The sequence below is a fragment of the Myotis davidii genome, unplaced genomic scaffold, assembly GCF_000327345.1.
Source record: "Myotis davidii unplaced genomic scaffold, ASM32734v1 scaffold26, whole genome shotgun sequence".
Lineage (NCBI taxonomy): Eukaryota > Metazoa > Chordata > Mammalia > Chiroptera > Vespertilionidae > Myotis > Myotis davidii.
Window position 1 is genome coordinate 4,083,893 of NW_006299245.1, and position 16,302 is coordinate 4,100,194.

A 16,302-nucleotide genomic window follows, 5' to 3' on the forward strand; every position below is an offset into this window, starting at 1 on the left:
GTGTGTACTTGGGCGGGGGTGGGGGGTCCCTCAGCCCAGCCTATGCCCTCTTGCAGTCTGGGACCCCTCGGAGGATATCCACCTGCTGGCTTAGGCCCGCTCCCCAGGGGATTGTGCCTAAGATGGCAATCAGACATCCCTCTAGCAGCCCAGCAGCCCTCGGATTATATCCATTTGCCAGTGGAGAGCAGGCCTAAGCTGCAATCTGACATTCTTAGCGCTGCTGAGGAGGCAGGAGAGGCTCCCACCACCACCGCTGTACTGGCAGCCATTAGCCTGGCTTGTGGCTGAACAGAGCTTCTCCCATGTGAGAGCACCCTGACCACCAGGGGGCAGCTCCTGCATTGAGCGTCTGCCCCCTGGTGGTCAGTGTGTGTCATAGTGACAAGTCATTCCCAGTCGCTCTGCTGTTAGGATCAGTTTGCATATTACCCTTTTGCTATATAGCATAAAGGCCTGGAGCATGGGTGGGGGCTGGCTGGTTTGCCCTGAAGGGTCTCCTGGATCAGGGTGGGGGTCCCCACTGGGGTGCCTGGCCAGCCTGGGTGAGGGGCTGATGGCTGTATCCAGCTGATCACACACCCTTCAGGCTGGGGGGCCCAGCCGGCTCCAGCTCTAAGGCTGCGGCTAGTTGAAATACTGTTGCCATCACTGACTGCGCTCTAAGCTCTGAGGCCGAAGCTGGCTAAAAGCAGGTTTCTGGAGCTTGTTTAGCTTCTATAATTGCAACATTGTTTCTTAGACTGCAGCTCAGAGGCCGGCAGCGGCAGGCAGGGAACCTTGGCTTCCTCCATCACTGGAGCAAGCAAGCCTCCTGTTCGCTTCAGATGCCTGTCTGCTGGCTGCCATCTTGGTTGGCAGTTAATTTGCATATCTCGCTGATTAGCCAATGGAAGGGTAGCAAAGTTACAGTTAATTACCATGTTTGTCTATTATTAGATAGGATAGATATTTCTACCTGTCTTCCAGGAACCAGTATTTAAAGCAAGTTTTATAGATTACTTTGGAGTTATAATTTGAGATTGTTATGATAACTGTAACTCAATGGGTTCCTACTTGGATTTTTTTGTTTTAAATAAGAAATTCAAAGTCTCTTTAAAAGGAAAGAGTCTACTATGAGTTTTCTTGTGAATGCCCTTACTCTACATCAATATTTAACATTCCTAAAGCTGATATCTACAAAGAGATATCAGGATTCCATTGACTATTGCTATATTTATAAAATAAACTGTTGCTAATTTGCAAAAACCTTCAATGGAAAAATAATTTGTAAAAGACACCTTAATTTGCATGGCAAGGTTAGGTCCTGCATGAGGGGGTCCTTTTTGTTCTTCATGAATAAAGTACTATGCTTTTAGTCACACAAAAAAATTGTAAAGATAGGAATGCAAGTTTCTACAGGCTAATTCATCTTAATCATAATAGATACTTTCATGAATAAGGCCTTTTGCTACATAGTAAATCAGTTTCAGAAATTCAAGGCCTACCAATGGAAACCCATTATAAGGATATTAAAAAACATGTCCTTGTTAAATGTATTACTTGTAACTTTTCCTTAGTTACCATAGTGCTAGAAACCAATGGAAAGCTTTTGTTATACTTTGGCGAAGTTGGAATATTTATGATTTCTTTTTCAGAACCTCTAACTTTTTGCATTCTGCATTCCTCAATAACTTGTAGCCAGTCAACTATTTCTTGAGTGCTTCCTGTCCAACCTCTTATATAATCAAGAACATTTAGGACGTGGTTTACTGAAAGAAGTAAGAACACGTATTGGTGTTTCCCCTGAATGCAGCCTTATTAAAATTGTTAGCTATTAAGATTTTGCCTATTTAATTAACATATAGCAATTCCCCTGGAGATGCAAAATTGTTATAAGTTGAGTTTGATATGAATTCTTCTACCAAGAGCTCTGTTCTTTTCCAAGATATTTAGGAGACAAAATTGGCAAAATTTGGTGGCCAATTGGGTATGAGGGAAAGGACAGATGATTTCCTGGTTATGTCTTGATTAGCTGGATTAATGGTTGACCTGTCATTCAAAATTAACAATTTAGGAAATTTATAGTTCAAGATATGGTTTGAGGACACTCATTTAATTTCCCTTTGCTTGGCTAATTCCCAATAAAATAACCCAAATAATCTATTTATGAGGAAAAAATATGCTCATCCCAAATGCAAAAAACAATTGTTCTGTACAGATGAGATGAGATTGGAAGAGAAGAGAGGGCCTCGGGCCACCCATCAAGGGGAAAATCTTTATCATATGGGACCGTCAAGGAACTTGAAACTTGAGAAATTTGTAACAGACCCATTTCAACTCTCAAATAATGGATAATAATCTTTCTCTGTAGGATAAGCACATAGGAAGTTCTGAAGTACATGATTTCAATTTGGCAGTCCAGATAAGATGACAGATCAGATGTATCCAAGTAAAGGGCCCTCACCGAAGCAGTGAGATTTATATTAAAAACATAAGAACCACTTAGAACATCTATTATTCATGATAGCAAGATGAGTCGCAAGAACACTTTGTGGTGTGGAAATATTAGTGCTCTTTACCCATCATGTTTGGCCTTCTACCTTCGAGAAATACAATAGGATTGCACTTGGCTGCCGTTTTCAAAGTTGAAGACCTTCATGGATCTTATTTTGGTCATTGAATGTGTGTGAACATGATGTAAGAGTCAGTGCTTTCCCCTTTTTCTGACTTGGAAATTGTGAAATGGTCATGGGGAGACAAATCTCTCTTCTCACCTGCTTTGAATGAGAAGTAAACTTGGTTATCTTAATTTACGGAGATTTGGGATGTGTTTATTAACTACAGTGTAATCTAACCTAACTGATACAGTGTATACCTATGAAAATAAAATTAGTAGTTGGAAAGAGGAACAATACAGCATTAGGAGAGATGGCTAAGAGATTAATAGGATCTCCAAATTTATGACTACAGTGGAGGCAAGGTACAGCTATTTGACTGATAATTTAAATAGTAGTATTTTCCAAGAAATCGATGGAAAATACTAAAGAAATGAAAATGATAACTGAAAGAATAAAAGATTAGAGGATAGGTTGAGAACACCATGAGCATTCATAATTGTATATGTTTCCCTAATTATTTATAGTATACAGGTATGCATATATAGTTATACACTTTTATATATAGTATATACATAGTATGTATGTAGTATTGCTATATAGTTTTATTATCTGTATATATTAATATGTATATATAATTAAATTTACATATTTATATATATAAATTTACATATGCACATATTTTGTATATGTAAATAGAACATTTCCCAAGAAGAACATAGAGCAGATAAGCAATTTTCAACAAATAGAGAAAATTTCTAGGAGAGGATGAAGGCCTTCAATCATCATATTGAGCAAAATTAATGAAAATAGATCTGTACCTAAACTTGTCTTTATGTATGTGTCATGGTTTTTGTTGCAAACTAAAGAATTCATTCTTGCCAGGAATAAATACTCTTATTAAAGAGTATTCTATAGCCCAAAACTCTCTCATAGGCATTGAGAATGATCTACTCAGCCGGTAATAGCCAACCACCTTGCTTTCTCTGGGGCTGAGCAGCTTACAGTCCAGAGCTCTGCCACCATCACCCACAAGGAACCTCGCAGAGGGAGTGCCCCATTCACTAAAAGATGATTCTCCTGAGTGCAGCTCCTTCCCCATTATGCTTGCTTCCTGCTTCCATTCTCTTGAGGTTGCTTGTGACCAGTGGAACCTGAGTCATGTGCTGGAACCTTGGCTTGAAGAAAGTGGGAAGGTGAGGGGATTTCTAGCTTCTGTCTTGCTTGGGAAGGTGGGATCCACATTGTGCCTCATTACCCAACATATTTCTAGGGAGGGTGGTCACAGATGTTGAGTGGCCTCACATAATGAGTGTTGACTATACTTGTTGACATTTTTAGTACTTCAAATAAAATGGAAAAAGTGCTGGATGCTTCCAGATGAGAGCATGATAAAAAGCAGATTGCTTATCATCAAAGGAATATATCAAAGGAATTTAAAATGCTAGAACTCAGTAGAGTTTTATGTCTCTAGAGTTGTGAGAGAAAAGTATTGAATCAATTATTCCATTAGAAGCATTTTGTATGAATGGATTGATTCAGTATTTCCCAGAACTGGAAGCTAGAAAGAGCACAAAGATATTTGATAACTGAGAGGAAATCTAGAGGCTCTAAAAACTTTACCTGATTCATAGCATTCCTGGGCTCTGGTGGAAAGTTATTTTTTATCCTTATTTGTTTTTTTGTTTTTTACCATTTGTTTGATTTTTTTCTTTTTTTTTAAATTCTTTATTAGTTAAGGTATTACAAATGTGTCCTCATATCCTTATTTGTTTACTTGCTTTTAATCTACCTACAGAGTAAGGGAAGAACAAAAGTAGCATTCATTAAAATATCTCCTTTCTGCCTGACACCATATTTTGCATTTATATCTGACAAGTTACAATTCCACATATGTAAAGTGGACAATAATCTTCTCTTTTTACAGATGAAGATACTGAGGCTCCAAGAGAGCTGGCATTTCCTATAGTTGGTAAAGCTGGGATGTAAACTTAGTGTACTCGGACTGAGTATAATGCTGACTTCTTGTGTCCCTTTGGTTTTCTCCTGTCTTTATAACTGGGTGACTGACTAGAAGCTGTGCTTCTCGAATTTATTAATGGAAAAAGGATCTATCGAGAGTAGCAGGTTATCAGCTGTGTATAAATCCTAAATAGCAAGATCCTCCCAATATTTTTAAATCCTAAATAGCAAGATCCTCCTATTTCTTTATGATAAATTTTAGAAAATAGATTTATAGACATAGAAGAGAGAGCTCCAAGATTTTACTCTCAAAGGGATATTAAGCTTTTAGAAATACCGTCATGGTGTAGAGTCAGACAGAGGACACATAGCTGAGATAAGTGTGCACATATCTTTGTTCCAGGCCTGCAGGCCCAGGTCCTCACCTCTCCCTGAGGTAGGAAGAAGAGCAAAACTGCACTGCCCCACCTGACTCCCATTATTGCCATAATTTCTAGTGAGCAGAGTAAATGTATGACAAGGAATTATCTTTCCATTTCCATACTCAAATAATACACTCTTATAGAATTAATTATATTAAAATATAAAATTAAAATATACTAATTTCTGAATACATTTCACTGCAAGTGACATAAAATTGAAATTTCTTCAGTGGAATAAAATCAGATCCTTTTGTCAAAGGAGATCAGGAGTGTGTGTGGGGTTTGTGGGGGTTGGGGAAGCTGTTGGAAATATATATAACTCCAAGGCCCTCTAGGCAATATACTTTCTCCTTTAACACCTCCAAAACTACCAAACACCTCTTGAGCAGTCATTGGGTGTTCCAGTTTTAAACTGTACTTCACTGCCAACTTTTGGGCAAGAGGGCCTTATTTCAACTAGGTTGAAAAGGGTTGTAAGGTTTTTAAAGCAAAGAGTGGCAGTTGCGATTGAAGGTGGGTATCATTTAACCCAGTGCCTCTCCTGCATTAACATGCATGCGGATCACCTAGGGATCTTGTTAAGACGCACACTCTGATTTAGTATGTTTGGGTGGTAGCTGAGGCTTTGCCCTTCTAAGAAGTTCTAGGCCAGTGATGGCGAACCTTTTGAGCTCGGCGCGTCAGCATTTTGAAAAACCCTAACTTAACTCTGGTGCCGTGTCACATATAGAAATTTATTGATATTTGCAACCATAGTAAAACAAGGACTTATATTTTTGATATTTATTTTATATATTTAAATGCCATTTAACAAAGAAAAATCAACCAAAAAAATGAGTTCACGTGTCACCTCTGGCACGCGTGTCATAAGTTCGCCATCACTGTTCTAGGTGATGCTTATGATGTTGGTTCTTGGACCACCCCTGTATGGAAGTTCTATCTTGGCTTTCTTCTTTTCACTCCTCCTAACTCCTTCTCCCCATCATTACATCTTTAATATAAGCAGTAATTTACTACATATGAATATTACATTTGACATTGCCAATACATATTTCCTCCCTTTTATCTTTCAGTATATTTCGTTATGTAATCTTTCTAATATAGGCTTAGCCTGTTATTAGGAGCCATAACATATTTGAGGCCATGGAAGAATGGGCTCAGATGTTTACGAGGCATCAAGAAATATCTGACTCAGAGGAACCTTTTGTCAATCTTACCATCAGCAAATTTTTTTCCTCAGTACCATGGTAATTGCTACATTTCTGCTTTACCTCTCCGTCTTTTATGTTTAGAACTGAGACAGACACCTACAGGATATAAAGCCATTTTTGATGTCTTGACTGAGAAGAATTTTCATTTAAGAAGGCTTGGTGGTCATAAACAGCATACTCTGAGTTTTGTTACAAAGATCTTTTCTGCTCCACTGTTTGTAGAGACGTGTGACTCTGGTTTTGCTATTTTAAGATTCCTGTACATTTTTATGTCCTCGTTCATTTCAGTTCTATTTCTAGTTCTGCTGTACAAGTTATCAACTAGAATTAAAATTTAGTGCTTCTCTGGGTAAGTTAAAGCTAAATGTCAGGTTAGCAGTTGGCAAGAACCCAGGAAACCTCAGCTACTGTTTCATTCTACTTTCATGGTATAGGAACAAACTGCTGTCTAGTAAAAAAAAAATGCTCATAAGTTACCCTTGAAAATAATCACAAAGACTTTAATAAAATATTCTTTTGTATGAGTCATACAGTGGTTATTAAATACATTAAATGATTTTTAATTCAAATTTAATAATTCACAACTAGTATTAACTGTAGTTAAAGAGAGTCTTCTCAATGCAACTAGAGTTTTTTATTTTTTATATTTCAAGGAAGTAATTTTAAATTTAGCGAGCTTTAATTTTATAATTCTCATGGAATACATAAAAATGTAGGTAATTGTAAGTGATTCTTTTAATCAGATTTTCCTAAAACATTTCACAGGGTATATTAAGTTGCTGTTTCATAACATAACTGATTCCAAAATTTCTTTTATGCATCTCTACTTGTAAGAATATTGGACCATAAACCTATGTTCTAAAAAAATAATTTTCTATTATGAAATAACACCAGAGAGGGGAATTAGATATATGAATTATATTTCTATATTTTTAACAGATGTAAGTTTTATAGTTCCACGTGCAAAAATGGAATTCTATAATAATCAGAAATAGTATTTGTTTGTGAATTTTGTTACCATATGTTTTCACTCTGAGGCTACCTTTTCACTGATGGCAGAAAAACTGAATCTAAAGACTTTTAAAATATAACCAGCTCAATCCAGTGAATTGGGCAGTGGGTTCAAGGTTCATTATTTACTTCATAGCGCAATTTACAAAAACATCTAGGGCTTTTTTACTTCCTTACCTCTCCTGGCCCTGAGAGATCACATATAGTGTGAAAAGGGGGAGGGCCTTATATATGCGATTTGGCAAGTGTTGGAAATAAGAAAGAAGCCTCCATTTGAGGTTGTTGTTGGTATAATGATTATATCCTTATTCTGTACATATGGGACATACTGTTGACGCTTAGGGTGGCATGTTAGATAGGGATCGTCACTCATCTGGACCCAGTGTAGCTTCTTGGTACAAGTGATTTTTCTTACAATGTCATCATTTACTTTTGAAATGCGTTATGGCTAACACATAAGGTTGTCTACATCTGGCGTAGGAGATCTCTTGGCAAAGCTAACTGCTTTCCCCTTAACCCACCTTCTGAGTCTTCTACTTGGACATATAGGAAATTTATGGTTTCCCTCTTTATTTAAATGAGACCCCCCCCCCACACACACACACACCAAAAAAAGAGAGGGGAGGTCTGGTAGTAAGACAGTGAGCACTCAATATTGTTCTTGTGTTTCCTTCTTCCCTATTTCTTTGTTTTTACCCTGAGTTCTTACCCTTCCCTGTTTCGGGGAGAAGGTGAGGACCATGGGGCAAAGCAGAATAGTACATTTCACTCTGTTCTTAAAAACTATACTCTGCTCAATTTGGTCTGGTGAGGTTCACTTCTCTCAATTCGGGAGATGGAGTTAGGCAGGAAGTAAAACCTGAGACTGCAAATGTTCTCCATATTCTTCCATTTCCTTTTTTAAAAAATATGTTTTTATTGGTTTTTTTTTAGAGAGAGAGGAAGGGAGAGGGGGGGGAGGAAAAACATCAATGAGAGAGAGAAACATTGATAAATTGCCTCCCGATCGGGAATCACATCTGTAACCTTTTGGTACACGGGATGATGCTCAACCAACTGAACCATACCAGCCAGAGCTATGCTCCCCTTTTTAAATCTCATCTCTTACATTTAAGTTATGGGTTTTAAACATAATAATAAAAAAGCATGTTTTTTTTTTCCTTTCTTACTGTGTGATGTAGGAATGGTCTTGGTCATCTGCCAACGAACAATATACCACATGTTATTGTGCTACATCTTGGTGTGTATAAAGATACCAGCATGTTTTTGTGGTTCAGACATTAAGTGTGGAGGCCTTGACTCCCATCTAGCTCAACCACCTACCCCTGTATAAGCTTAGGAAAACCATCATCTTCTCTAAGCCTCGTTTTAATAACCTGTAATAGAAATGACACATAAGTAGCAACTTCAGAAATTTTCTGTTCCAGAAAAGAAATAGTAAAGAAAGAAATGCTATTGTTATCCAGGAAAAGTATATTGTATCACCTTTAATGAAATACTTTGACCCCAGTTGTCCTGAAATCACTCTCTAAAAATCCAGTGGGTGAGGTTCTCTATAATTAGGAGTCCTTAGGATCCTCTACGCAACTGGCAGAATAGTTCTAATTTCCTCAGTTTTCAAATGTTGGTTAATGATTCTGTCATCTTTGCAATTCAGTTTTAAGCACTTCTAGGATACTTGTTGCAGAGGGGAGTATGAAATACAGCCTACACTATAAAGTAGGCCTTACAGTTCCTCATGAGTTCTCTTGTCCAGAGAATGAAGCAGATATAAATGTACATTTATAGAACTGACATACTCTTTTTCCTATGGTTTGCCATGTGTTGTCATAAATGCCTGCTGACTAGCAGTCAATGAAGACCATTTAATATTAGAAGTCCTAGAGTAAAAATCAGTTTTCAGTTATATGACAAACATAATAAATGCTACTTTTTTTCTATTTTATTGGCATATCATCAATTTTACTTCTAGCTTAAGAAACTAAGCCTTCTAAATGAAGTCTTCTAAAGTAATGTCCTTTGGGAATTAAACACTGAAGACAATAAAGACTTTAAAAACTAATAAGAATATTTTGGGGGAGGGAAACTTTTTTTTTTACTTATGTTGATTATTGTTTTAAAGGCATTTCATCTAGTGAGTTTCTCAGTTTCTCCTTTGATCCTTATCTACCTCATGAATTTGAATGTTCATAAATGAATATAATTGGTAGCTATGCCTTCTATGTTAACTTATACGGGGTTGATTTTTCTTCAAAGTAAATTACTTCTTTGTAGTATTAAGTTACTCTAATTTCCTACCTCCGTGCCTTTTATTTTCCCCTGGAGAAAACCCTTCCAGGGCATGACCTAATGAATTCTGGTTCAAATTTCCAAATGAATCTGAACCAAAGTGATTCTATAAGTCGGTGGAGGGAACCTTCATTAAATACACTAGTGAGGGAAATTTTACTCTTTCATACTAGAATAAAGTACTTTTCTTGACATATTGAAATTGAACTTCAACGTTTATGAGACTATAAATTGCAACAGCACGTTGTAACATGTCACGAGTCCAGTAGAGCCTTAGGTCAAGGGTTTTTACTTTCTCTATAACCCCATTAAAAATAGCAGTGTTTCTAATTATTTCTCCTTTAAAAATTAAAAAAGTATGTCTTTCTCTCCAGAGACATGTTATCTTCAGTTATTTCTATAATTTAAATGGTTGCATGGGGTATGTCCTTACAGTTTTTATTTGGCTTGACCAAAGTGCAAATTCAATTTTACAGGTGTGACTAGTTAGCCTTCTCCTTTAAAACCCGAGTGTGGTTTTGTAATTGAGAAAGTTAATGTTTGCTTCTCCTCTTTATTCCTGACTCTGCCATCTTCTTATCTCCAGGGCTTCTTAACATCACCATCTCAAGAGAACACTACTGCATCTACTAGTAACTGTAGGGCCAGAATCCATTTATACTACTGTGTTCACATTGTAGTTGGAGTTGATCATCTGAAGTCGAATTGATATTTTTCTATAGCACTTCTTTTGCATCCCTCAAATATGGTCACCAGATTACAACACAGCCTGCAAGAGCTTCTAGCTCTTACAATCTATCATCTTTGAAAGTTTTCTGAAGTAACATGACATGATCAAAAACATACTGTTTTGATGGCTAATTGGCTGGGCTTCCTCAGGATGCCAGCATTTTATTTATTCTGCTAACCACATGGCTCAATGTAGGGGTTTGCTTGAATTGTAAGACCAGACAATGCATAAACATGTATAAAATTCAGTGTGTGTCTTATTTGTAGAAGTCAACTGTGCCACTCATGGTATTTGTTAGTAATAAAGAGAAACTGACTCTAGCAATCTGAAGGCTGTGGGAACTACTGAATTCAACATGGGCTGAAAAACATAGTATGAGGAAACAAGGTAGCCCCAGAGATCAAGATTCAGGATATCCAAAAGCAGTTCTTTACCGAAAGAGTCTAATGAGGACATAGCCCCATGGCTTCCACCATTGTCAGTGAGCTCTAGCCATCCCTTCATCTTTCTGTCACTCACTCAGAAATGAAAGCCTTCCAAACAAGAACATCCAGCTAGCTGAGGCTTTGTCATATGCCCAGCCTGGTGGCCTAAGACCACAGAGAGAGAGAAGCCGGCATTTTTTTTCCTGTAGGCTACATACAGTGGAAGGTTTTCCTCCTAAATTGGAAAGAAAGTGGCTTTGTAGATAGATACAGGATTTTAAAAAAAAACTTGCAAATATTCACTATTTTTATAAAACAAGCAACTCATGATTAACTTTGACAATTTATTTTTTAAAATTACGATTTTTTCTGGGACATCATGTTGAAGCTAAAGAATCCTACTTCTGTAGCATATTATTTGGGTTAGCTTGGGAAACAAAAATAACATTTGTAATTCCTAATTACAAATTTGAAATAATAATATTGACTGTGTTGAGATACTACTTATAATGCCTTAAAGACAATGACAAGTACATTTCATGCATTTATTTTTTTTTGTTGTTAATCCTTACCCGACACAGTGAAAGGGAGGGGGAGAGACAGAGAAAGAGAGAGAAACACCAAAGTGAGAGAAACACATTGATTGGTTGCCTCTTGCACTCACCCCGACCAGGGCCAGGGATTGAGCTTACAGTCGAGGTACATGCCCTTGACTGGAATTGAACCCAAGACCATTCAGTCCATGGGCCAACATTCTATCCACTGAGCCAAACCAGCCAGGGCCATGCATTAATTTTTTCATGGCACTTTTCTACTTAGGCAACTTATCTGATTGGTGTGATTTTAGTTTTTTAGGAGTTAATATTACTTTGCTGCATGATGATTCTGCTCACTTATCTGCAATTTTAAAATAAATTATGTAGTTTGATTTTTTTTTCTTTAACAGACAGGCCAGCCTCAATGAAGCAGCCGAGAAGTATTATGATCTGGCAGCCAGGCTGAGGCCCAATGTAAGTACTTTCTTGATGAGAAGCATTACTTACAAGGACAGACTCATAGCATGAGATGGTTATAGACTAGATGCCTCTTGATACTGGGTTTTCTCTCTGATCCTTTATTCTGAATACCAGCTAAATGGCTAATTCAACAATAAAATTTGCCAATCTCAACCTTCTTTCTTTTCCCAGAGGTACAGATTTCTATTTTCTACCTTGCATAAAGCATTATAAGTTTTTATCATCAAAATACAGGTGTTAGCATTTCTAAATAATTGCTTTTGGAAGACTTTTAAAATTAGTTTCCTTGAAAGTTTGTTTGTTGTGGTGTTAAATATCTAAGAACTTTCGAACCTCACAAGTGTTTTTTGATTCTTACATATAGTCAAATAGGTGTGTACCTTTTTCATATTCCACGATCCTAATTTCTAATAACTGTGCTTTTCAACTTTATCAAGTATGCTTTTATTTGACTTTTTCCCTGGGTAGTCACACTTCCATAAAGTAAGATGGATATAAATTAGGTCATTACTATTGAAATAGAGGAACCACTTATGAGAAAATAAGAATGGGTTTTGTATTGGTCTTCTAAGCACTTTTTATTCACAGCACATCACTGCATTCCATTCCATTACTTTTATTCTCATACACACTCCACTCTGCTCTCTGCATCACTATTTGACACTAAGACCTCTATCCTGCTCTCTGGATCTACACCATCTATTGAGAAATGTAATTTTGTAATGACAGTGCATGTGTGATGTGACTACAAATGAAATCCGTCTCATTTCTGTACAGTAACTCATCTATTGGGCAAACAAACATCTATAGAATGCCTGCTTTGTGATAGGATACAAAGATTTCTCACCCTAAAAGACCACACGATGTAGCAGAGAAGACTGAACATAATCAGCTAATTGCAATACAGTGCGGTGATTCCTATAGAGAGCTGCCTACAGTCCTGTGGGAGCATAACAAGAAGCTTAATGCATCTTGAAAGCAACCCACCCAGAAAGTAGGTTTTTTTTCAGGAGATTCAACCACATACAAACTTAGCCCTGAATCTAAAAGTCCTTTGTTTCATTAATCATGAGGTACTTTTAAGAAGTGGTGAGCTGTAACAGAAGAGAATAATTTAATAGCTGTAATGGTGGGAACGATAACAGCTAACATTTATTGAACACTTCTCATGTGTCAGACATTGTGCTAGGTCCTTCCTATGAATTCCCTAATTCGTTTCTCACAACAACCCACGGGGAGTAGCTTTATCCCCACTCTGCTGAAGCTCTCCCACACCTAAGAAGTAGAACCACACAGAAACCGGGGCTACTGTGTGCATAAGAGAAAGCTTGATAGAAAAATGCACTTACACTTAGAGAGGAAATGCAGGACACAAGTCCAGGAAACCAAAGTAAGAATGGTCTTCTCATATTTACTGAATACCTATTAAGTGCCAAGCACTCTTCCAGGCACTGGATGCACAGCAGTGAGCAAAATTGACAAGAGTCCCTGCCTGTTGGGAGCTTACAGCCTAGGCTGAGGCGATGGAGCAAAAGCGGATGAGTATGGCATGTCAGACAGTGATAAGGGCTTTGGAGAAAAGTGGAGCAGGAAAAGGGAGTTAGGAGGTTCTGGGGGAGGTTTGCTACAGGCATAGCTTTGTAAATGCCTGAGTTGGGCATCTTTATGTGGCATTTCTCAGAAAAGGGTTAAATGTGAGGACTTAAACTTACTAATAACTTAATTGAAGACAGGAATCAGGTTTTTTGCTTTTCTTGCTTTTTGATTTTCTTTACATCGCCTAATATATTGCTCTTAATGTACATAATAAATGACGTTAAGTTTAACCTTTACTCACTGAGTATGTCACTTGAGTGTCACTTTTATTTTTGTTAAGTGGTTGATCAAAAGATCTTCTTCCGCATATTATAGTGGATTAGAGGGGAAGAGCTATCTGAGCTATTTGGCCTGACCTAAAAAATTAAAGAGGCTGAGGAACCCCAGATTTAAGCCTGATTTATGAGATTATTTATTTTAAATGACTAGCCAAATCATAAAATCAATATTTAATCTCCAACTCAAAGCCATTTTTTTCAGAAACTCTCAAAAGTTACTTCATAAATGTGGTACAGACTGCACTTGAAAAATGCTTTTATTCAAATGATACATCCCTTATCTGGTAATGATAAATTATTTTATGGACTTGGAGAGAATACAAAGTTCATACTTAACAGTAAGTAAATGGTGTTACAGTCAATGGATCTACAGATGTGGTCTTTCCATATCTGTTTTAAGAATTGTGTTTTGGTTTTCTGTATGCAATCCAGGGAAGTGAGATGTCACCAAGGCAAGACTGATAAAATACAGTACATTTTCCCTCTGAAATGAAGAGATCTACTTAAACAATAGCCATGTAATAATTTATTAGCCGTTAGCATCTGATCTAAATTAAGGTATTCATCTAACATTTCTCTTGCTCATAGCTATTTATTCACTTTGTCATAAAAGCATTGTCATTTCTATGCTTTAACTTAATAAATTTTAGTTGCCTGCTTATATAACATAACAAAACAGATCTCAATTCCCATTCCACATTTAAATAGTTTCACTATCTCCTCTATTTTTGTTGTCTACACGATAATCTACTCTTACTCTTATTTTTCATAAAGCATTTCTTTCCACTGTTTAAAAGTCCAACTATAACAATCAGTAGCTGTATGTGGGGTCTCTGTGGATGTTTTAGCAATGCTCATGTCAGATCATGATTATACAAAGTAAAATACGTGGCTGTAATCCTTGTGCACACCACTTATTGTCTTATTAAAAAGATTGTTGGTTACCTCTGGGATATATTTCTCTCTTAATAAAATACCTATTTCATTTCTTTAGGATGTCCCATAATGAATTTATTAATTTTCCTATTCTACAAAAGCCATATTTTTCTATAAAATTTACTTAGAAGAATTCCATTGATCAAAATCTGAAATAATAAAACAAATCTAAATTAGCAAAAACATATAATTTTAAGTTTTAGATTCTGACATTGTTTCTTCAACAGGGATACTCAATACATTGCCATTTACTGAAGAACACAGAGAAATATATTTATTATAAAAATGTCCCTATTAAAAATGTATTTAATTTGGGAGGGGGTGCTGTAAAATTAAACCTTATATTATATTTAAATATATCTCTATAATGGGAAAACTCAACCAAAATAGCCATTTTGAGTTTTTTTTATTTTTAGTGTTGTTTTCTTTAAGAAAATTGATCTTTCGGTAGAAGTTACCATGAAAACACAACACTGTTCCTCTGTCTTTTCTCCCACTTATGCATATCAAAAAATGCTGGCTCTTGAGGACGAGAGGGAACATTTAAATGAAATGGTTTTGTTCTTCCTGTGGGACTCAGGCCAAATTCTGCATTAACATATGGATTTCTAAATAAAAAGAATGGAGAATTTGCATAGCACAAAGTCACCCACTTTAGTAAACTCTAGAGTTAGAAAGGAGTAATTCCTAATGACGAGGTTTATATAGCTTCTATTCTTCTAGATGTAATTGTTTTAGTCTGAATTCATGTGACTTCTTTTTTAAATCAAGTTCCAGCTTTGTGCAAGACTCTATGTCAAATGCAGTAGGATTAAAAAGTTATGAAAAATTAACCCTGACCTTGAGAATATACTGTGTAATGTGGGGAGAGAGTGGAAGAGAAAACACCTGGGCAGTTAATAATACTACATAGTAAGTGCTTTCTGTGGGACATAAACTAGGTACTAGAGAAATGCACAAGAGAGATATTACTTTCAGCTTGATTGATCCTAGAAGGCATAGACCATAGGTGGGAAGCTTAGAGAATCTTGAAATGACAGGATCTTTATAGGTGAAGATTTTAGCAAAAGAAGGAGAAAAGAGAGAGTTCTGGAAGGCTGAGGCATATACATGAACAAAGAGATTGAGCTCAGAAAGGATGAGCTATGTCCAAGAAATAATAAGCAGATATGGTTTATATTGCCAACTTTGAGAGGCAGAGAGGAAGGGGCAGGGAAAACAGAACTGGAAATTATGATAGAACCAAATGGAAGTCATAACTAGCATACTAAGAATTAGGAGTTTGTATTCCAGAATGGTGTTAAACAGAATGGCATAATGAAAGTGATAATTTAAGATAGCCATTTATATGATGTAATGAATACAGGGTGGGGCAAAAGTAGGTTTACAGTTGTGAGTACATGAAACAGAGTTTATTCTTGTATTATTACTTACTAATTTTTGCATTATTTTCCATATGAACAACTGACAGCCTGCTTTTGCCCCACCCTATATATGGTGCATATGGGAAAGTAAAATTGAGAAATGCAGCCCTGGGAAAACCGAGTAAAAGGTCATTATAATGGCATAGGCAGAAGGTACAATAGACTCTAAAGTTTGGAAACACATTGGAATAGAAAAGATCGTGCAGGGGCAACAAGCAGATTATTTTATAGAATGTGAGTAAGAAAATGAGTTGGCCCAATGCCTTGTTCTAAAATTTTGAATTTAGATAACTTGCGGGGCGCAGGGAGATACCCTAAATGGAAATAGGGTGGATAGAGGGGTGTGTTTATTTCAAGAAGGAATTATGTTTTCACCAAACAGATTCTTTTTTTTATTTTATAAAT

The 16,302-nt window shown here is 36.6% G+C and overlaps 1 protein-coding gene across 1 annotated transcript in view; it reads left to right on the plus strand.

The window, feature by feature from the left end:
* TMTC2 (transmembrane and tetratricopeptide repeat containing 2) overlaps positions 1-16,302 on the plus strand; it is a 397,072-nt gene that overhangs the window by 335,430 nt on the left and 45,340 nt on the right. The window contains exon 11 of the mRNA XM_006774726.2: positions 11,594-11,657. Coding sequence (XP_006774789.1) covers positions 11,594-11,657 — 64 coding nt within the window. The remainder of the gene's footprint in view (positions 1-11,593; positions 11,658-16,302) is intronic.